At 43.7% G+C, this 22898-nt stretch overlaps 1 protein-coding gene across 1 annotated transcript in view; it reads right to left on the bottom strand.

Moving 5' to 3' along the window:
* The window catches only part of EGLN1 (egl-9 family hypoxia inducible factor 1), a 56708-nt gene extending 37170 nt beyond the window's left edge, over positions 1 to 19538 (bottom strand). The window contains exon 1 of the mRNA XM_060035069.1: positions 18460 to 19538. Within this exon, the coding sequence (XP_059891052.1) occupies positions 18460 to 19389 (930 nt within the window). The 5' untranslated portion in view covers positions 19390 to 19538. The remainder of the gene's footprint in view (positions 1 to 18459) is intronic.
* Positions 19539 to 22898: the final 3360 nt, after the last annotated feature.

The raw sequence follows: 22898 nt of genomic DNA, 5'->3' as shown, positions 1-22898 counted from the left end.
ATTCTGTTATCTCTAACCCTCCCAACAACCCGGAAAAAAGGAACTGCCTCTATTTTACAGATCAGACACCTGAGCTTGGAAAGGATTCAGGTTAAAATCTGAGGTCATTCAGCTAACATGCAGCAGGGCTAGAACTGAAACCAGGTCTGCTTGATCTCAAAGCCAGTGGCCCATCTCCATATTACGGGTAAAGAGAAGAATGCTGATGCCAAAGGGAGGGAAATACCTACACTTAGAAGAAAGGAAGCCAACAGAGAAGGAATGGTTTGAGAGATTACAGAAAGCCAGGGCAGTGCAGTATCACGTTAGCTGAGGAAGGAGAAAGGAAAAGGGAGGGGTGAATAACAACAAGTGGGAATTCTGCTAGCTTACTACATGCCAGCTACAATGCTTGTCATACATTAGCCAATTTAGTCCTCTCCACAATCATGACATAAGTACTCTTTTTATCCCGTGAAACAAATGTGAACACAAGGCAGGTAACTTGCTAGCATCACACAACTAGCCAATGGCACAGCCAGGCTTAGGATCCAGGCATTCTGACTCTGAATCCTACACTCTTCACCAATACAACATACTACCTCCAATCAAGTGCTACAGAGTGACAGGAGAAAAAAGGCAGCAGAAAGAAAAGGACAGGTCCTCTTATAACAGGGGAATAATACCTTTCAAAAGATTAGCTTCAAAACAGCACTTGAACGCACACATCATGTTGTAAGCAGGTTAAGGAATAAATAAGTGATGACCAAGTGAAGGCAGATGGTATCGCCTACTTGTATAGAAGCCTTGGGGAAGAAAGATGAGAGAGCATTAATTTATGGGATTCATATAATCAAGAAAATGTAACCAGCTGTTTTCATTAATAAAAGATTTCTTCCTTGCCAACTTATTGGTTGTTAAGAGGTATTTAGAATAGTTAATAAATGTCCTTTGGATATCTGAGATACCAGATGTCACATTTTTTATATCCCTATCGATTAAGAATACACCTTATACCAGTTTTCTCAGACCCAAATATGAACTAGGATCTCTATTAAGTTTTAAGAAGTTGTCTGGCCTTCTCCTGGGATTCAAAATCTGATTCAGAAGATCTACAGTGGGCCCCTGACATTAACGTGATTCTAATGCAAAGCTTACACACTTAAAGGAACTACAACACGCTGTGCATATACAGCCTATTTGAAAATCGTTACAGGTTAATATGAACTTTACTACTTGACCAATACCTTTTATGATCTATGTGAAAAAACGAACCTGTTCAAAGAATTGTACACTATATTTGTATACTATCAAAAGACTGTTCCTTTAAGTGAACAGTTTGTATTTTTCGAGTATGACTTTGTCTATGTTGACATTAAACAACATTCCAATAGTGCATTTCTGAAATTATTTCAGTAAGGAAAGAGAAAGACTCTCTTGATAAATATTTGGCTTATCCCCAATGTTTTAAAATTAAGAAATTTCTATAATGCATTGAACAAGATCAAGTAGGAAACATAAAAGTAAATAAACTCCCCTAAAACATGCATAAATAGAAACATACTTCACATGTCTTACCTAGGAGGTCAAGCTCTGGAGTCAGCCTATCCTGGTTTGTGCCCCGGCTCCGTAAGTCCCTAATTGTGTGATCTGGAACAAGTTTTTTTAAAACAAATCTGTGCCTCAGTTTCCTCAACTGTAAAATGAGGAAGATAATAGTATCTACCCCTCATATGGTTGCTGTGAGAACTAAACAAGATAATCTGGGTAGAAGGAGTATTTATAATAGTGGTTGGTACATAATAAGCATTGAGTAAATGTTAGCAATATAAGTATATAAAATTCTTCAACCCAGCAATTCTACTTCAAGAAATTTTTCTCATAAAAACCTTACTAAAGGGCTTCCCTGGTGGCGCAGTGGTTGGGAGTCCGCCTGCCAGTGCAGAGGACACGGGTTCGAGCCCTGGTCCGGGAGGATCCCACATGCCACGGAGCAGCTAAGCCCGTGCGCCACAACTGCCGAGCCTGCGCTCTAGAGCCCATGAGTCACAGCTGCTGAAGCCCGAGTGCCTAGAGCCTGTGCTCCGCAACAAGAGAAGCCACCGCAATGAGAAGCCCGCGCACTGCAGCAAAGAGTGGTCCCCACTCGCTGCAACTAGAGAGGGCCTGCATGCAGCAGCGAAGACCCAACGCAGCCAAAAATAAATAAATAAAAATTAAAAAAAAAAAAACCTTACTAAAATGCACAAGATTCACCTTCAAGAATATCCGATGCAGAATTATTTGTCAGAGCAAAAAATTAGAAATAACCCAAACTTCCAACACAAGGAGCTGAATAATTTATGGTACACTCTTTCACTGAGCACAGTGCTTCTGAGATTGATTCATATTGCTGAATAAAAGAGTAGTTCATTTTATTGCTGAAGAGTATCCCACTGTATGATGTACCATATTTTATTTATCTAGTCACCGGATGATGGACATTTGGGTTGTTTCCTATTTTTGAGGAAATGAGTAATACTCAAGTCTTTATCTGGACATGTTTTTATTTCTCTTAGTAGATACTTAGGAGTAGAATACTTAAGATACTTAGGGTCATATGATGAGTCTATATGTATTTAACTTTCTGGGCAGTGGCTGACCTGTTTCCCAAAGTAACCGTACGACTCTGCATCCCCACAAGTGATGAAGGAATGTATCAGCGTGTAAGGATTCCAGTTGTTCTACATCCTTGCCCAAAAGGTGGTATTGTCAGTATGCTAAATTTTAGCCATTTTAGCATATATACGGTGGTTTTTCATTGTGCTTTTAATTTTCATTTCCCTAATAACCAATGATGTTGAGAATCTTTTCACGTACATGGTCATTCACATATCTTCTTTTGTGAAATATCTGTTCAAATCTTTTGCCCTTTTTTCTGTTGGGTTGTTTCCCTTCTTATTATTGAGTTAGAAGAAAGCTTTCTATATTCCAGATAAAAGTCTTTTGTCAGATATGTTTTGCAAATATTTTCTCCTAAAAGGGTCTTTTTTTTTAATGGTGTTTTTTTAATGGTGTTTAATGTTTAAAGTCCAATTTGTCATTTTTTTTTTCCTTCATCGTTCATCTTTTTTTTTTTTTTTGGTCCTAAGAAATCTTTGCCTATCTTAAGATGATAAAAATTTTCTCTTCTTTTTTTTTTAAAAAATGTTTATGGTTTTAGGTCTTATATTTAGGTCAGTGATCCACTCTGAATTAATTTCTTCTGTATGAAGTGAGGTAAGGGTCATGTTTACTTTTTCCATATAGATATCCACCTATTCCAAAACCATTTATTTAAAAATAATATAAAAACCTATCCTGCAATGAATTAGCTTAGTCTCTGTAAACAAACAAACAAAAACTCAATTGATGTTTTGAACGTGGGTCTATTTCTGGATTCTTATTCCTGCCCATTGACCTCTACGTCTATATCTATTATTATTATTTTTTTTTTGCAGTACACGGGCCTCTCACTGTTGCGGCCTCTCCCGTTGCGGAGCACAGGCTCCGGACGCGCAGGCTCAGCGGCCATGGCTCACGGGCCCAGCCGCTCCGCGGCATGTGGGATCCTCCTGGACCGGGGCACCTGCATCAGCAGGCGAACTCTTCAACCACTGCGCCATCAGGGAAGCCCTCTATTACTTCCTTGACATTATTTAGGAATGTGTTTTTCAATTTCTGCATATATGGGATTTGCAAGATTTCTTCCTATTATTTACTTCTAATTTAATTCCACTGTGGTCTGAGAACGGCCTCTAAATGATTTCAGTCCTTTAAGTCCATTGAGACCTGTTTTATGGCTCAGCATAGGGTCTATTCCCCATGTGTGCTTCCAAAAAGTGTATTTTATTCTGTTATTTCGACGAGCGTTCAACAGATGTCAATTAGGTCAAGTTGGTTGACAGTGTTCAAATCTTTCATACACCCTTGTTGATTTTCTGCCTGCTTCGTTCTAACAATTACTGGAACGAAGTACTGAAATCTCTACCTGTAATTTTTAATTTGTCTATTGCCCCTTCCTATTCTGTCAGTTTTGGCTTCATGGATTTTGAAGCACTGGATTATTTTTATTATCAGAAAACATATAAAGTCACAAACAAAGGAGCAATCTCTCTTCCCATATGTAAGATCTTTACAGTTAACATATACATGCAATTCCCAAGCTGAAAAGATAGCAAGCACGAAAATTACCACGTATATAATCTATATTATTAAAAGTATTGTATAATTCAAAGAAATCACTCTTCCATATCTCGATAGCATATATTTCTGTAAGAAAAATACAGATATGGATACATGTAGTTTAACTTCGCTTTCCTCTCAATTCTTTATTTTCAAATAAGCTTTATTTTCTTTGTAAACAACTAAAATAATTTTGTCCCGTGTCAACATAAAAAAGCTACTTCCTATAATATGTAAGTAGAGTAGTTCACATCTTACTGGTTTCAATTGTTAAAAATGACCAATTTTAGGAAAAATGTGGAAGCTACAAGCAATTTCTTATATCAAGGACAACGTGAGCTTCTTAAAACGCATTTTTCACTAGAATCACAACTATTATTATTATGAACTGAATTCAACAGTGCAGGCACCAAAGGAATGCCATGAAATGGTAACAGCCACAAGACGATACTACTAAGAGTAAAAAAGACATAAAGCATGACTGAACAGTAGCTAACCCCAAACACCCCCCCATTATTTTAGGGAAGGAAGAATTAACCTCTCATATTTTGTTTTAAAAGCCTATTAACTTATAGCCTACATGGCAAATAAGGTAAATACTAATATCAACAAATCACCAAACAATCTAATCTATGTTTATATCAATAAAAACTATGAAATAAGTATAAACTCATTTGTGTGAGATTTGATCTGATCATTTTATAGGTACTAGCTCATCTGTACACACAACTAGCTCTTAAAAGTAATTAACGTCCAAAGGTTTCAATTTTTTAAATGCACCTTAAATAATTCAATTCATGATTATAAATAAAATATTTATTGCCATTTGACTTGATTCCACTAAAGGGGAGAACATGGAGGGAGAAAGAGCCTTTGATCAGGGTGTCCCTCGGACTGAGTTATTTCACTACCCATGATGTAACACAACTTCTGAAATTCAGTTCAAGGTGCCCTTATCAACTGACCAGTTTCTTTTTTCACAGTGCCAAGGCTATGTACCAACCGCCTAAGCAACAACAGATTCCTCTTAATTAAAAATAAGGTTCTGGTATTGCGTTAAAAGCAAGTTAAGAATTCTTCATCTAAAACTGAACTTAACCAACACAACAAACGGGGGCAAAGGTGGAGAGTTAAGGACTGCCAGGGCCGAGGCCTAGTGATTTGAAAGGGCACTGATGAGAGCCAGAATCACCTTTTTGAAAAGCTTCTTATAATAATCAATTATTCAACATATCTTCTGTTAACCAGGTCAACGTCACCCCCATTTCAGAGCCGAGGAGAGTCGGAGGAGCGCTGAGCGTTGTGCTCAGAGCTCGGAGAGGCCGACCGCATGCATCCGAAGTACTGCCAGCAGGTCCTACTCCCACCCCTGGCTTCTGTCAACAATGGCCCCTGACTCCAGACACTCCTGAGATAAAGAAACACCTGCAAGAATCTTTACATCAAAGAACAACCTCACAGTTATTACGCGACACCAAAGCACAGATCCTGAGATGTGCAAGATGGACAAATTATTCTTACACGTATGAAAAATGTTTTCTACCAAAACTACCAAGAGATCCTTCATGTCTAACAGTTACAGCAACTATTTTTAATAAAAACAAAACCAACCAATATGAATTCTAGTTTCATTTTTGTTTTAAAGGCACTCCCCCTGCTCCCCCCCAGCCCTGATGCTCTCTTATTACCAAGGTTTTCATTTTTAAAAAACTTCAGATGAATCTTACTGAAATGTCAGTTACAAGTTAAAAACAAAAAAAAAGCAAAGTACACACGCACGCGTGAGCGTGTACAGGGGGAGCAGGAAACAAGACGGTGCAACGGAAAAGGGGAGAAGAGAAAGAACCAGCGTCCAGCGTTATCTACTGGCGATAAAGGATCTCCGTCTTTTATGGCAACACTGCACATCCAGAATTCTAAAGCAAGGACAGCCTAGCAGGCGCACTTGCAGAGGCGTGCCCTCTGGGAAGGCATTCTCCCTAAGGTCATGGTTTCCATCCTGGTACACAACAGTTAACGTTGTTTTGTTACATAGCCAGCTTGTACAAGGCAGACATCTTTCAGAAGTCTGCACACCTACACCACTAGATTTAAGTTATAATATATATCCTTTATCTGGGTCTCCGTAACTTAAATTGACTACTATCATGGGGGGAAAAAATTCAAAGCAGAGTTCTGTGGACATGAGGCAAGAACAGCAACTGAATAAATGTAGAAACCTCACTCAACCATAACCAGACACGAAAAGGAAAGGGGGAGACACGAAAAGCTTAAAATGTTTTTAGTTTTGTCCTGCCCCTTAGAACTCTTCTCATAACAGGGGTTCTTACTGTACGGTCTATGGATGGGCTTTAGTATAAGCAAAACATGCATGTATGTTCATTTTAGGGCGAGAAGGTGCATGGCTACAATTAGATTCCTAAAGGGGTCCAGATGCAAAACAAAGTTATGAACCACAAGTGTATATAATTACCTTGAAACAAAAAGTGTAAGCTATGGGAGAGGGGTGCTATTTTATTATCATATGTGATTTTTAGCCAAAATTTTCTTCATTGAAGAAATTTGATTCCAAATACTCTGGACTGTAACAACCCAAAACTGCACCCATTCTTTGCACATAAATTATCTGTGGTAAATATTAACTCTCAAGCTACTTTCCTCCAACTAAAAAACTGTTCTCAGAGAATGAAAACACATTTTAAATACCAAAATCAAGCGAAGTTGGAAAGTGAAATTCTTTTTAAACATAAAAATGTAAATACAACTCCTTCAATGTGATCTAAAATTTTGACTAGATTACCAAATACTAAAACCAAATCAAAACTATGATAATTTTGCTCTTGAAAAATTTTAACTTTGCACGTCAATCCCATGGTATAGAAAACGCTGAGCTTTGTGTCAGCTTGCTAGGCACAAGCTTCTCTCCTGGGTCACAGAGAAGAGTATGTAAGAGGTCACTTTCAACATCGTGTCTATTATGCACCTTTGTTTTGAAGTGACACATGTTCCCTGGGGATTCTCACTGGTGGGGATGAGGGAGGTAAGACATACATGCACTCTGCCCTCGACATTCATGGATGTGCAGGCTTCTACCACAATGCGTAACCTACCAACCGACCGTGGGCCAAGGCAATGGCTAAAACTTCATTTCACTTTCAGACCTTTCTCCCAGTACTTGGAGTTAAAAATAGTTTAGGCCATCTTGGCCTGGGTTATTTTTATCTGGAAAATAGGGACTGGAAATAGCATAGTAAGCATAGAAAGGAGAGTTGACCACAATAGGATGAAAATGCTCACAGACTTTCAAAAGGTCTTACTGTAGTTTTAGAAAATGGATAGAAAGAGGGGAAGCAGAGGTGAGGTACACGGCAGGTTGGTTGAGGGCAATTCACTAAGTGTTAGCATATGAATAATAAATAACCAGAACAACAAAAGGTGCTTGTGTAAGACCAAAGAGTATATAATACAGCTCCCCTGCTCTTACAACTTTCTGGAGAAGATACTTCAGGAATAAAAGATATACAAAATTTTTGAGAAAAGAGAGAGCAATGGAGGTTCAGAGTTCAGGGAGATATGGGGGATGGGACTTAAAAGCTAGATGCTAAGGGACGCACAAGGGATGCATAACATCTGAATCCTGGGAGCATAAACCAGTCAAAGAACTCACAGACGTGTTGGGAGGAGTGAGATGCGAAGCAAAAAGGCAGAAAATAGTCTGGCTGAAATAGTGGCTGTATTTCAAAGAGGGGTAGCAAATAAGGGTGGATAGGTGGGGTGGGCCTAAGTAGCTGGGGAGCATTAAGTGCCTAGGAATCAAATTGTATCCTTTAAATAAACCTCAGAAGACTTTTGAGTAAGATTTTTATAAGTGTTAGTAAACTTATATTAGATAGATGTAGGTGGTACATGGAGAATGAATTAAATAATAATATTGTATAACAGTCCAGGTATAAAGTGATTAAAAATCTCAATTAGGGGGCTTCCCTGGTGGCGCAGTGGTTGAGAGTCCGCCTGCCGATGCAGGGGACGCAGGTTCGTGCCCCGGTCCGGGAAGATCCCACATGCCACGGAGCGGCTGGGCCCGTGAGCCATGGCCACTGAGCCTGCGCGTCCGGAGCCTGTGCTCCGCAACGGGAGAGGCCACAACAGTGACAGGCCCGTGTACCGCAAAAAAAAAAAAAAGGACACCTTTCCTGGCTTGCAGACCAACCTAGGTCTCCTCTAACATGCTCCCATGGCCTCCAGTACATCTCATGAACATCCATCACACATGGAACTGCAGGTTCAGTGTTATCTTCCCCTCAGACAATAAAACTTGGGAAGGGCAGAGGGAATTACCTTGACCTGGGCATCGTGGTACTCTCAGTGCCTAGCACTGATCCGGGCATATATTAGACACCACAAATAGTTGTTGAAAAAATAAATGGGTTCTGCAAACAGGTTCAGTTTTAAACCTGTTCTCCCATCAGAGAGCCCCACCAACCCTGATCCCCTCCAAGAGGAGACTTCAGTCTTAACCACGCTGGGTTTGCAGTACTTGTAGAACATCCAAGCGGAGCCGTCCATCAGTCCTTTCCAGATGCCGGGGTCAGAGACGGTCAAGGCGTCTTGAACAAAGCCCAACAGCTGAAGCCACGGCTGCTCCCCTTCTCCTCCTCCTGCTATTACAGTTACAGCTAAAATTAAATGAACACTGATAATCTGCTGGGCATTTCTCACGTATCTCACCTATCTCTGAACAAACCTTATTGAATTAGGTGCCATTATTAACTCCTAATATACTGATGAGAAAGCGATACTTTAATTGTTAGGAAATTTGCCTAAAATCTGAGAGCAATTAAGTAGCAAAACAAGAACTTGAACACCGGCAAACTAGCTCAAGAACTTGTGCTTCCTCCAGCACATAAGATCACCCAGGGAGAAAAAGATATAGACCAGAGCAAAAGGAGAAAACAAACCACAGATCATTAAAACTATCACTTCAGGGCTTCCCTGGTGGCGCAGTGGTTGAGAATCCGCCTGCCAATGCAGGGCACACGGGTTCGAGCCCTGGTCCAGGAAGATCCCACATGCCGCGGAGCAACTAGAGCCCGCGAGCCACAGCTACTGAGCCCGCGTGCCACAACTACTGAGCCTGCGCGCCTAGAGCCCGCGAGCCACAGCTACCGAGCCCGCGCGCCACAACTCCTGAAGCCTCCGCGCCTAGAGCCCGTGCTCCGCAACAAGAGAAGCTGCTGCAACGAGAAGCCAGCGCACCACAACAAAGAGCAGCTCCCGCTCGCCACAACTAGAGAAAGCTGGCGTGCAGCAACGAAGACACAACGCAGCCAAAAATAAATAAAATAAAAATAAATAAATTTAAAAAAAAACCAGTATCACTTCAGGGGCAAACACTATAAAGGAAGAAGCAATTTAAGAAATGGTATTCACACCCCTGTGTAATTACTTCCCCTTGAGTATGAAATGAACCTAGTGATTTTATCTAACCAAAAAAATACAGCACAGGTGATGGGATGTCACATCTGTGGTTAAGTTACAAAAGTCTGGGACTTCAGTCTCGACAGAGGATTCTTTACTGCCTTTCTGATTCGCATACTTGGATGAAGCAAGCTGCTGTGCTGGAGAGGCCCACGTGGCAAGGAACTGAGGTCCTCAGTCCAACAGCCCACGAGAAACTGAACGCTGCTGATAGCCACTGAGTGAGCCTAGAAGCAGATCCTTCCCCATTTGAGCCTCTGGAGGAGACCACCGCCCCTGGCTGACGCCTTGACTGCAGCCTTGTGAGAGGCAGCGAAGCAGAAGATGCCGCTAGGCTGTGTCCAGGTTCCCGATCTACAGAAACTGAAATAATAAATGGGTGTTATTTTAAGTCACTACGTTTTGGTACAACTTGTTACATTGCTACATAGCAACAGATAACTAATATAAGCTGAGAAGAAAAGTCTAGAAATATAGATGCTTCAAGTTCCCCCTACATGTGTCTTCTCACAGTGCTGAGCAGAAAGCTAAGAACTGAGCTTCAAGAAAAAACCACAGTTAGAAGCTGAGAAAATAAGGACAATTCTGAAAAATATACTGAGAAAACAACACTTGAAGGCTCAGATCCAGGCTAGTAAATGAGTGATCAAAGATTCTAGAGGTGGGGTGGTCAATAGTGCTACTGAAGCAGCACGAAGACCTGGCCTACGGGGGGAAATCACGCAATTTTCTAATTAAAAAGTAACTTTCAAGGCTGTATTTCAGAGAAGTAATGCTAACAGAAGTCAGTGGAAGACATAATAGAAGGTAAAAAATGCCTAGAGATAGAATAAAGGATAATTACTGACAAAACTATGGACTCAGAACCTCTAGTTACCATCTACAGATGAGAGTACCAATATTAATGAGAAAAAATTCAGATGCGGTCAATCTTTTCATACCCCAAACTCCTGATTAGACTCTTTCAATTAACTGGCCAGATCTGACATTTCCCATGTATACAAAAATCAGGCTGAAACTGATGTTGTTTGCATTAAGTTGAGATTATAAGGTTCCTCAATTCTATAGCTCAAGTTTGACCTTTCAGGTTTTAATTTTTTTTAATCATTTCATATAGAGTATTTTAATGTTTACCCATACTTCTGTGACCCTCCCTTACCCTAAAGTCAAAAGCAAGGTTTCCTATGCTTAAAAGTCCTAGGCACTATATTATAATTTTAACCCTATCACTTCCCATCTGATAGGTGGTACTTTTATTTCTAATTCCAGGGTCAGGCTCCGCATCAAGTGGATGAGAGCTGTATTTCTCTGCTATCTTTTCGGATCCCTAAAGTATCATACACTTCCCCCTTCTTTTCCTCAGCTATCACAGAGCCGTTTGCATCTATATGTCAGGAATTATTTTTGATATTTTATGGTCATTCTACCTCTTCTCAATTTTCTACAATAGCTTTAACTTCCAACAGCATATTTAAACAAAGATGTTCTATTTCTAATTTTATTTTGAAATTTAATCTAAATCTATGCTTGTCTCTCAGGTTGAACCATTCAATTTTCTCCAGTGTTTCCCTAAATTTCAGAATCTGTGTAATTCTTCTTACATGGATTTGTATCTACAAGCCATCTTAAGTGAGCAGTTCATGTAAGAGAGCACAGACCTACTTGTTGACAGCACCAGAAGTTCAGCAAGACGTCCTGCAGTACTTCCCGCAGGCAGCCCCAGGGGCAGAGCTGATGAGAGCATACTGTGCAAAGAAGCCATAAAGCCTCTGGAGAAGAAAGGATGGCGCTGCGAGGTCAACAGCAGGAGCAGCAAACATGGCCAATTTGAAGGAATGTGGACAAGCAGAGCATGGAACTTTTCTCCTCTGGATTGAGCTGCGAAATAAGTGTCAACAATCTGCTCTAAATGGAAACTGAAAGAGCGGGGCCAGAGGAGAAAAGCAGGAGGGTTGGAGCAAGATGAAATAAGAATTATCTCCTTCCAGTTGCTCAAGCCAAAAACCAAGAGACATTCTCAACTCCTTCCTTTCTCGCATTCCTCCGACTAATCCATCAGCAAATCTCACTGACTCTACTTTCAAAATATATCCAGAATCCAACTAGTTCTCCACAGGTCTGCAGCTACTGCTCTAATGTGAGCCACCACCTCCCAGGGCCAAGGCTGCTGGAAGAATTTCCTACCTGGTGCCCCTGCTTCCACCCTTGCCCCCGCACAGCAGCCACAGAGATCTCCTAGAACAAGCTCTCCAGGGGCCTCCTGTGTCGCCTAGGATACAACCCAGGACTCCTGCCGCGGCTCACAGGCGAAATCCTACATGAACTGACCTCACATCCCCACCCCTGCTTTACTGACCCCATCGCCTACCACTCTCGCTCGGTCCCTCCCCTCTGCTCCGCTAGAGACGCAGTGGCCTCCTCCTTGCTGTGTTCTGAACACACCAAGCACATCCCACGTCAGGGCCGCTGTGTGTGCTATTTAATTCCTCTACTTGGACTGTTCTTCCCCCACGTACCTCTATAACCCAGGCCCTCACTTCATTCAAGCCTCTACATGAATATCGTAGTACTTGACCAAGCCTGTGTAAAAGAAAACCCCCTGGTCACTCTGTCCTTACCTTGTTTATTTTTTTGTCTTAATATTTACCACCTAACGTGTCATGCACTTACTCATACATCTCTTTATTAACTGTCTCTCCCCGCCCCTCACCTGCCTCAAGTGGAATTTAAGCTCCCTGAGAATGGGGGCATTTTTGTTCTCGTTGTTCAGGTATTCCTAGCTCCTAGGACAGTACCTGTGCATGCAAAGTACTCACTTCATGTCATTTGTTGAATCAACGAACGAATGAAAAGACTATCCAAACAAGACTCAGAGAACACGGTAAGGAGAAGCCAAGAGTGCATGCATTTTGCTTTGATGAAGAAACGGGGTTTGGGGCACTGAGTAAAGAAAACGAGAAATCCAAACCCAAGAACACTTTCCGGTGATTTCAGCGAGCAAACAGACGGAGGGTACAGATACTATCCCAGCTCTTCAGAAATAAAACTGTGGCTTGGTTCTGGAAAAATGTGATAATGAAGCACAAAACACTCCAGGAAAGATGGCAGAACAATCCAGAGTCTGGGCTAAGAAATACAGCTGTGAAATAAGCCACTTTAAGGGAAGACTTTGGTTAATCATCTATCAGGTTTTTTGGTTGTTTCTCTGTTTTGTTCTTTAGAATAGAAAGTTTTGAGCTGGAACAGAAACAGTCAAAGACAAGCCATGAATATGGTTCAAATAATCATCTGAATGCCATCCTGTGGTCACAAACAATGTTTCAGGTGCAGAAACAAGCGCATAGTGGAAAAGGAGGTAGAATGCAAATGCAGCACTAAAACGCATCTATGAAACACTGATCAAGAATGTGTGCAAATGAAAGGGAGACTGAAACATTTGGTGTTGCTTTAAAAGCCTAAAGAGAAAAATTAAATAAAAACAACTAAGCTGATAACATCAATCCAAAAGCATAATGGGAAGGCACAGGCTTCAGAGAACATGCTAGAAGATGAACAAAGACAGACTTCATGCCCGATGGGGGAAAGGGGGGAAAGGAAAACAGAGAATAAACATTTAAATCAGAAACACAGAGCAGAAAGACAGTTCCAACTAAGGAAATAAGAGAGAGTGGGCCTGCTTCAGGGAAAATGGCTTCAACAACAGAGGAAAAAAGGAGGTAAATAAAGAACATCTAGGGAAATTAGGGAGGAATTCTTGAAAGGAGGAAAATTTAAACTAGAATGTCAGATAAGCCAGACTGTAGAGTGACAGGAGTAAAAGGGAGAAGAAAAGGAAGTCATAAATGTTCAAGTGTAGCCTCAAAATGGCATAAAAGACACCAAAATTAGTTAAGTGGGAACACGTGGTTTTTACACGCGCTGCAGCATTAAGGTGCAGATACAAGAATGAAGTAAATCACTAACCAGCTCTCTGACCTTGAACAAGGCACTTAACCTCTCTGGGACTTATTTCCTCTGTTTAAAAAAAAGTGTGTGTGTGTGTGTGTGTGTGTGTGTGTGTGTGTGTGTGTGTGTGTGTGTGTGTGTGTGTGTGTGTGTGTGTGTGTGTGTGTGTGTGTCTGTGTGTGTGTGTGTCTGTGTGTGTGTGTGTCTGTGTGTGGTCAAAAATGGGTGATCATTCTAAAGTCTTTTTTCCTCCAGCTTATTAAAGAGGAGAAGCACAGGACTCCTTCAAAGAAAGAAATCAGAAAAGTAGAAACTTTTCTAAATGAGAAGAGTAAGTTAAGGACACTTTTGCATAGTGCTTTACAATGTAAAAAGTGCCTTTACATGCAAGATTATATACATTCGTCACAGCAAGCCTGAGAGACAGAAAAGGCAGGCATCATTTAACACCATTTTCCAAATGGAATAACTGAGGCTCAGAAAGCTTAAGCAACTGGCTCAAGGACACGGAAACAGTGGCAGATCCAGAACCCAAGCCAGGTTTCACAGCAGGACAAAGTCCACTATCCTTCTACGTTCAGATGCTCTCCTCCTGTGTGACTAAGGTTTTGCAGGAAATTTTTGTGGCTTATTAGGCGGTAGATAAGGGAAGAGCTATAAACATTTCTGAAAAACCAACAACCTGTTAATTTAAACTAAAATTCCTTTAGAATTAAAGAAGTTACCATATATGTAAACTACACGTACACTAATTCACCATACAAAATGTTTTCCTACAAAGTTGAACTTGGTTGTCACAACCTATTAAGACTACTCTTTCAGTCCACTTGCTTCTCTTTTAAAACAGTAAAGCGCTATACAAAACTGCTACTATGGAAGTTGTAATATTTTCAACCTTTCTGAATACAGAATAATTGATTTTGATCTCGACTCTGACGTAGCTATTAAAACATTAAACAAGCTGCTTCAATTAGGACATCCTGGGAGCCAAGAGTATAGAGAAAGTGGCAGAAGTAGATTGAGAAGGCAGTTTCGTTTGGTTTTGTTTGTAACATCTAAGAGGACTGACACCACATCTCTATGGTAGTGATAATAAAGGATCAGGACTTTCCTTATCCTACCCTTCGCTCTAAAAGCCATAATCAGCTAGAGCTGCCCAATTAACTGCGGGACTGGTGAAAAATCTCAGGAATAGAATCTGCTGCTTATTGGTCTTATTTTATCGCTCCTTCTCTTTATGTACATTTTAACTGAACAGAGTAAGTTTTAGACAAAATTCCAAAAACATGTATATGATTCTACTAGTTTTATTATAACAGGCAAACGTTTTCCTTCAGAGTGGTTAAGAAACTCCATCTGAGGGCTTCCCTGGTGGCGCGGTGGTTAAGAATCTGCCTGCCAATGCAGGGGACACGCGTTTGAGCCCCGGTCCGGGAAGATCCCACATGCCAGAGCGACCGAGCCCGTGCGCCACAACTACTGAGCCTACGCTCTAGAGCCCGCGAGCCACAACTACTGAGCCCACGTGCCACAACTACTGAAGCCCGTGCGCCTAGAGCCTGTGCTCTGCAACAAGAGTAGCCCCCGCTCCCCTGCACGCAGCAACGAAGAACCAACACAGCCAAAAATAAATAAATAAAACAAATAAATTTAAAAAAAAGAAACTCCAACTGAACAGCTGCACATTTTCCCAGGATCTGCACTCCTCTGCATTCTTCTTCCTCTACCAAGTAAAGGCACCTATGATTTCTTACAGCCCACACAAAGCTACTCCTCACAAATCAGCAGGCCGTGACTCCTTCCTCTTGGACATCGCTGCAAGTCTTCTTGATGGAAGAAAGGGTGTGAGAAAGGATAAAGGATCAAAGGGCAGTTTAAGGGCAAAAAGGGGGAAAATCCCAAAAAAGGACCAGAGAAAGTGGAAACTGGAGCTCAGTGGCCACGATCATGTTCCTGTTTTTTTCCTGTATTTCTTCATCTTTCCCTTGTAGTTCCTCTTTTAAAGTAGCTGGACAAACAGTGGCCAGATAAGCGTGCTGGCAGCAGAAATTTGGGAGAAATCCAAGAATATACTGAATGAGCCACAGCCAATTATAAATTATATATCATCTGATTATCAGGCCCTGACATGCACAAAGACCAAACAGAACAGACAGTGTAAATGAAGAACATCAAATCTCGGTCTGAAAGCCTGAATTTAAGTCCTGGCACGCTGCAGGATTTCCAACAAGCGACCTTTCCTGAGGCTCACTTTCCTCATCTGTAAACAGGGATAATACACCAACAACCTAAATATTTTACAGAGTTGCTGTGAAAATCTATGTGAGAAAAATACCACACATTTGAGGCAAGTACCTTTTAAAATCACTACAATGTCGTAAAGGATAATAAAACCCTCAACTGAAGACCCTCTCTGCCATCACATATAGTACCCATATTCTGCCTCTCTTAGGAGTATAAGCATGATCCAGGCAGATAAATTTAACTGGCTTTTCAGTCACTATCAGAAACAAACATTGTAATAAAAGAAGTTTCTACAGTCCAAAGATAAACTACAATTATTCACATACAAGGCTAATGCTCTCACTGTCAACAAAGTATGTATATCAAATCTTAGTCCCAGTAGTGTGCTAAGTAATCTACATCTTCTCATTTAATATCCTACCCACATCCAGGGTAGTAGAAAAAGCACAGGGCTTGATGTCTGAATGACCCTAAGTTTGAATCCCAGCTAGGGTGTCGTAAGTGGCAGGCCTTAGCCAAGTCGGAGCTAAAATATCCTCAAATGTACAGTAAGAATAATGCTACCGATTTCATAGGATTAAAATTACTGTGACCATGTCTGTATTGAGCCTAACCTGGTGCCTAGCATACTGAGGTTGCTCAGTATATGGTGGCTGGTAATCTGACTGCCTTTCCATTCCCCCAAAGCAAGCATCTTTAGTTTCTTTTAGGAATGTTTAAACTACATAATCAAACAAGATTACCAAAACCTCTCTCAACCAAGAAGTACAATGAAAGGGATTCCCTAAAACCATTCACAGATCCTGAAATTGTGTCCCTAAAATTAACGTAAGCATAAGATCAAAATCTAAAGAGTTTAAAATCCATCCTTCCTTCACATGATCTGTGTAGTCAGGTGATCTAGAACCTCAACGGCCCTTCAACCACTGGCACTCCTGAGGAAAGAGGTGGCTATTCTCTAACAGCCTCCCCATTAGGAGGCCCTTTGGTAAGAGCTAGGCTGACTGCTGTCCCTTCCCCGAGAAGGGCAGTCAAAAACAGGAAGATAGGAGAGAAGAGGATTTAGCTTAACCTGGAAAGCTAAATTAAGGGAAGCAGAGCAAGGAAGATTCAGGACATTGTCTTCTTCACCTGAAGCTTGTGCCCCAACTGTATACATACTTCGGTCAGTCCTGTGCCATTACATTAATGTGCCTTCAAGCTTTTTCAAGCTTTCCTTCCTCTACGGTTTATGGCTATATTCAGATTTGATCTATAACAAATTTTAAAAATATATATGTATATAAATGAGAATTGCATTAAAGACCGAAGCTGGCGTTTAATCAGGCTCTTTTTTCCTTCCAGCTTAGTGTTAAGCAAGTGTTCACCTTTTTTTTTTTCTTTGGCGACCATATGATATTAAGACGCGCGCCTTCATCCAGCAAGGAAGCAGCAATGCATAAATTAGACTTTACATTGTCTTCTCCCACCAAATTTCCCGTTTAGAACTTTCCTCATTGCGTACGCCTAGCCTTTTGGGCAGTCTGAGAGTCACACATAATGACTGTCAAAACAGATGGTCTGACACACACAAAAGAACTACTGGGAAGAATCAGTGTCTGTGTACAAACACCCACGTGTGATAATCTCCTCAACAATCTCCTCAAACTCACAAAATCAGACAGAGATTGATGATGGAGGAGGGTGGAGTAGGGTGGCCTGGAGTGGAGCTGGATACAAAGAAAAGATTAAGATCTGGGGAGTGAAATGGAAAAGAACCACAAGAGAGTACAGAGAAGGAGAGTCTATCATCTACCATACTGAGGAGGGAAGAGCGATCAGACTAGGTAGGAACGGAAGAATCTGTTGGGGAACGACTACAATAGTCAAGAGAAAACAAAGATTTCACCAAACCGAGACTTAAGAGTGAGCCAATTCCATGGGGTTTTTGTTTTCTTTCCAGGAAGCTACAAAACGGTTCTTTTTCAACAGCGGGATTATACTAACAAAAGCAAATAAAGGAAACCTATGCTAAAAATGTAACCTACCTACACTGAGCGGTCTGAAAACGGAAATACTTCTTCCCCCGTTTAGCAGTGGGTTTCAAAACAGCAGGGACAAGGGAGAGGGATGAGAGCTGTAAGAGGGGGAGGGGAACAGGCAGGCTCTTCCTGAACATAAGGAAAGGAGCCTTCGGCCTAAATGCTTATTTTACATGTACCTTTCTGTGGTCAGCTGGCAGGTTCCTCACTGAACACAACATTCGACTGTGGAAGTCGGAAGCTGATGAGAGGTTCAAAGCCCACGGGGAATGTAAGAGCCGCTGCAAACACAAGGCTGATGCAGAACCAGCACTTGCTTCGGGTAGCACTCTAATAATCCCCGTCGGGCGCCTAGAGCTCCAGCGAGGTTTGACCCGACTCACTGTGCAAGGGAAAAAAGAAAACTGCAAAGTTCAAGGAAGAGCCTAAGTTTAGCCAGAAGACCTTGCAATCAGACGCAGAAGTGTGTGAGCCGGCAGGAGGTGGATGCTATCCGTTTGCTCCACCGGGTGCTGCACAAGAAGGAAATCCCTTTTACACACAGACACCGCGTTCCCTCGCCCCGCGCCCACTCCCGGCACACACTTACTTTCGTCCGGCCATTGATCTTGTAGTTGCCCAGCTTCCCGTTACAGTGGCGGATCAGGTCGTCCATGCTGCTCATGAGCAGCCCGATGGTTTCGCAGCCGGGCTCCTTGCCCTCGATCCAGGTGATCTTATCGCCTCGGATGTCCTTGGACGAGTCGCTCTTCTGGCTGACCAGCTGCCCGTCCGTGAACTTGCCGGTGTCGTGCAGGGCGCGCACCTCGTCGCCGATCTGCTGCCCGGTCTCCTTGCCCAGGAAGTCGTCCACCACGCAGATGCCGTGCTTGTTCATGCAGGGCACGATGTACTCCAGCGCCAGCTTCAGCGCCGGCAGCGGCTTCGTCTGCCCGTTGGGCCGCAGGCCCCCGCCGTGGCTCAGCGCCTCGCCCGGCGCGCTGCTCGGCGGGTACAGGTTCGCCTTCTCCTGGTACAGCGACGAGCGGGCCAGCGGCTCCTCCTTCGCGGGCTCCGCCTCGGCGGCAGCCGCCGCCGCCGCCGAGCCCTGGCCGCCGGGCGCCGCGCGAGGCGGGGACGCGGCCACCACGGGGTCGGCCGCCGGCTTGGCCTTCGCCTTCGCCATCGCCGCGTCTCCGGCGGCCCGCGGGCCCGCGGCCTCGGCGACGGCGGCGGCGGCTCTGTCCCGGCGCGGCGCCGCCTTCCTGGCCTCCCTGGCCCCGGCCCCGGCGGCCCTGGGCGGCGGCGCGGGGCCGGGATGCTGGGGCTGGCCCGCTCCGGGGGCGAGGGCGCCCTCGCCGCCCTGGCACACGAGCTTGTGCTTCTTCCAGTCCTGGCGCTGGTGCTCCTTGCTGCAGTAGAAGGAGCTGCGGCAGCGGCTGCAGCGCAGCAGGTTCTCCATCTTCCCGCACAGCTCGCAGTACTGCCGGTCTCGCTCGCTCGGGCTCGGCCCGCCGGGCCCGCCGCTGTCATTGGCCATGGCGGCGGCGGCGGTGGAGGCGGCGGCCGAGCAGGAGGGGTGGCGGCCGGACGGCCTCGCCTGGGGCCGAGGAGCTGGAGGAGCGGCAAGGGCCGTCACTGCGCCATGCACCCGCCGCCCCTCGCCTCGGGAGGCCAGCGCCCCGCGCCCTCGGCCGGGCCGCTTCCTCGTCCTCCGGTCCCGCCGCGCGGCGCCGGCCGCCGCCTCAACGCCTCATCGCCGCGGAGGGCTGAGGGAGCGCGGCCTGCGCGGCGGACGGCGACCTCCGCTCGGGCACACAGGCCCGGCGCGCGAGACCCGCCGCCTCGGCCGCCGCCGCCTCAGCGTCCCAGGCGGGCCGGCTCGGCCCGCGGAGCAGCGCAGGGCGTGCGGGCGCCACTCGCTCTGCGCGCTCTGCACGTACACCACGGCCCCGCGGCGACCCGGGCGGGCGGCGCGCGAGGGCGGGGGGCGGGGCAGGGCGAGGGGTGGGCCGAGGGGGGCGGTGGCCGCGCGCTCGCGCTCGGGCGCGGGCGGCGCCCGGGCCGCCTCCGCTCTCCCGCACTCGGCCGGCTGGGCCTCGGAGTCCGGTCTGGCGCCCTCGGCGCCCACGCCAACTGCGTCCGGGGCGGGCCCGGGACGCTGCTGCGGCCCGCCCGGGGACGCCGAGGGGCAGGCCCGAGAGCGGCGGAAGGGAGGGGGCCGCGCCGTCGCCGCCGGGCCCGCGCCCCGGGCGGTACCGACACCTGCTGGGCAGAGCGCGGCGGCGAGGTCGCCGCGGAGCTGGGCGGCCTTAATATGGCTGCTGTTTGTGCGCAGCCGACTGGGTGTGTTCCAGGCGCGCTCCAGACTACGTTGCAAGGTGGCTGCTGCCACCGTCGTGTTGCATCGGAGGAAACGGAAATTCAGAGAAGTAAAGTAACTTGCCCAAGGTCACGCAGAACTGGGACGGAACCCAGAAACCAGACTCTAGGATTCCAAGGCTCCTTTTTCCATTACGCCAATTCAGCCTGTATTTCAGGAAGGCCCGAAATTGTTAAAAACAAAACTAAGTAATTCCTGCGGTCAGTCCAAGCCCCTGTGCCCCGTTTGAGCCAAATTTAAAGGTACTGAAATTCGATGCATTTTTTTTTTTAACCATTTTTAAATCCTGTGAAATCTTGCGGAGTTTAAACCCTCGTGAAAAAATGTTTGGCTACCTAGTCGACTAAGTTAATCAAGGCTCATTTCAGGGTCCACATTCAGGCACTTGAGCTCAAACTGCTGGAACTGCTCCTGAGAAGTGGATCTGGCCGGGGCGCGGGGCGGAGGGAGGGCAAATGGGCATTACTGCATTAACGACTTTTAAGTTTAAACAGAAGTATCTCTTATTATTAGAATTTGTGCTATGCTGATGAGTACAATTCTTTCTTTTATAGTACATAAAAACCTTACCAGAACTAGGCCAAGGGTGTTTCTTTTCGCCCTTTCATTTATTTTTGGAATAAAAAGGGCTGTGACTGCGATGTTCACCATCTTTATTGAGCACCTGCTAATGTGGGAAATGCTGTGCTGGGCTTGTGTACCATCTGAATAGACTGCAGGTAACTTCAGCAGTCCTTGAGATGTTAGCCTTCCAGATTAACAGCACAAGAGCTGAAATGTGTAAGGTTAAAAGCAGAATAATATAGGTACTTATAAACCACTTTGTAAAATATTTTTTAAAAAACTAGCCTGAATCCAAAAACTCTTCATCAACTACACAGAACTTAAAACTGTCATTAAATTCTGCCATATAAATAAACAGTACCCTGGGGATCCAATCTGGTGAAAGAGGACAGTAATTCTAATTAGCCTGGCCTTTGGAAGACAGATAAGTTCCGTGCAGGGGGCGGACGTGTAAACAAATAATGACAACCTAGAGCTCAGAGTAAATGCCCTAAGAGAGGGCGGATAGGATGGGATGGGAAAAAAGAAAAAGGAATTGTTAGCCCTGCGCATTGCACTAATCAAGATTTCAAATCGATTAATTTAGAAAGTCTTAAAAATGGCTTAAAAAGTTAGCTTTTAAAACGTTTTGACATATGTAAATTATAAAAGTAAAATATAATTTCAATACAAGTGAAATCTGACTTCCTTGGCCTCCTTTTGCTGTAGTAATGATAACTGATTCTTAAGTATTCTCAAGTTTGCTAGGGAACACTCATTCTACAAACACTTGATTCTTCTAAATTTAGTTATTTGTAGATATTAAAAGTAGTCCAGCAATATCTTTAAAAATTACTATTTAGGTCTGCGGCATGCAAAGAAGTGTATTTACATCTCTCTATGCTTTTTTCATGTATTTTCATTGATATCTACCTAAAAGATTAGATGTCCGTATCAAAACCTTTATTAGCTTTCATTTTGTTCCAATTAAGTATACAAAATCACAAACTTAACATGTGTATCTTGAAAATACTTAGTCAAATGTGACACTTTCAAATTTTTCATGACTAGAACAAATATAAAATGTTGTTTCAAATACTTCCAAAGATCTATGATTTCAGAATTTTCACTTATTCAGGTTTAATAACCTGTGAACTAATTCCAAATTAGTGAGGTTTCACCAAACTATCTGCTGACCATGCAATAGCCAGTGAATGACAAGTTCACCAAGGAGATTCTAGAACTCCACCGGCATGTAACTGTTGTCATTTATTCAAATGTTATAGAGAAGATCCACACTGTCATGCAGGAATTTATCTTATAAACACTTACAGGGTACTTACTATTATGTGCCAATCTCTGTTCTAAGCATTTTACAAATATTATCTCATTTAATCTTTACAATCACCATGAGGTGGGTACCATTATTATGTCCATTTATAGAAAATGAAACAAGAGTAAGGCAATGAGATGAGTAGCAGTAGGAGTGTTACCTAATACTTTGGGGAGAACAAAGGCTTGTGTCTCCCAAAGCCAGTAATTAGTACAACTTTTTCCCTGCCCCGAACCTAATGAAGATCAACTGTTCTAAAACCTGAAGGATGAATTCAAGGAAAGGTGCTGTCATCTCCATATCACACCAACTTGGAGGAAAGCTAATTGTCCACCTCTTTCACTTTCCTTTGTTCTTCTGGCAATGTTTACTTAAACTATAAAGCAGTAACCACTATGAACTGATGAGAGACTTACAAAAAAATGAGGCAAAATTGAGATTAAATGCAAAGGACAGAATTAAATGAGGAAATGAATTTAGAAATGAATGTGCCGAGTCTTGAGGAAAGCCCGGTGAACAGGCTTTGCCTTCAAGAGACTAGCCCTATTTCTCCTTTAAAAATGTTTAAAATGCACAAGAGAGCGTCTTTTCTGCTCAGGAAATCACACATCTGATTGTTAACTAATGACCTCTTGTTTCCCCATCTGTGGCAATCTTGTTTTAATACATTACAGAGAACAGAAAAATCACAAGTACAACATAGGCATCCCACCAAGATAAACAGGAAGACGATCTTCAAGTTCTGGGAAAAGCAACTAAAAATTTGAGCCATTTTCTAACTATAGTATCA

Source organism: Delphinus delphis, chromosome 16 (genome assembly GCF_949987515.2).
Source record: "Delphinus delphis chromosome 16, mDelDel1.2, whole genome shotgun sequence".
NCBI classification, from domain to species: Eukaryota; Metazoa; Chordata; class Mammalia; order Artiodactyla; family Delphinidae; genus Delphinus; species Delphinus delphis.
This window is presented reverse-complemented; position numbering and strand designations above follow the sequence as displayed.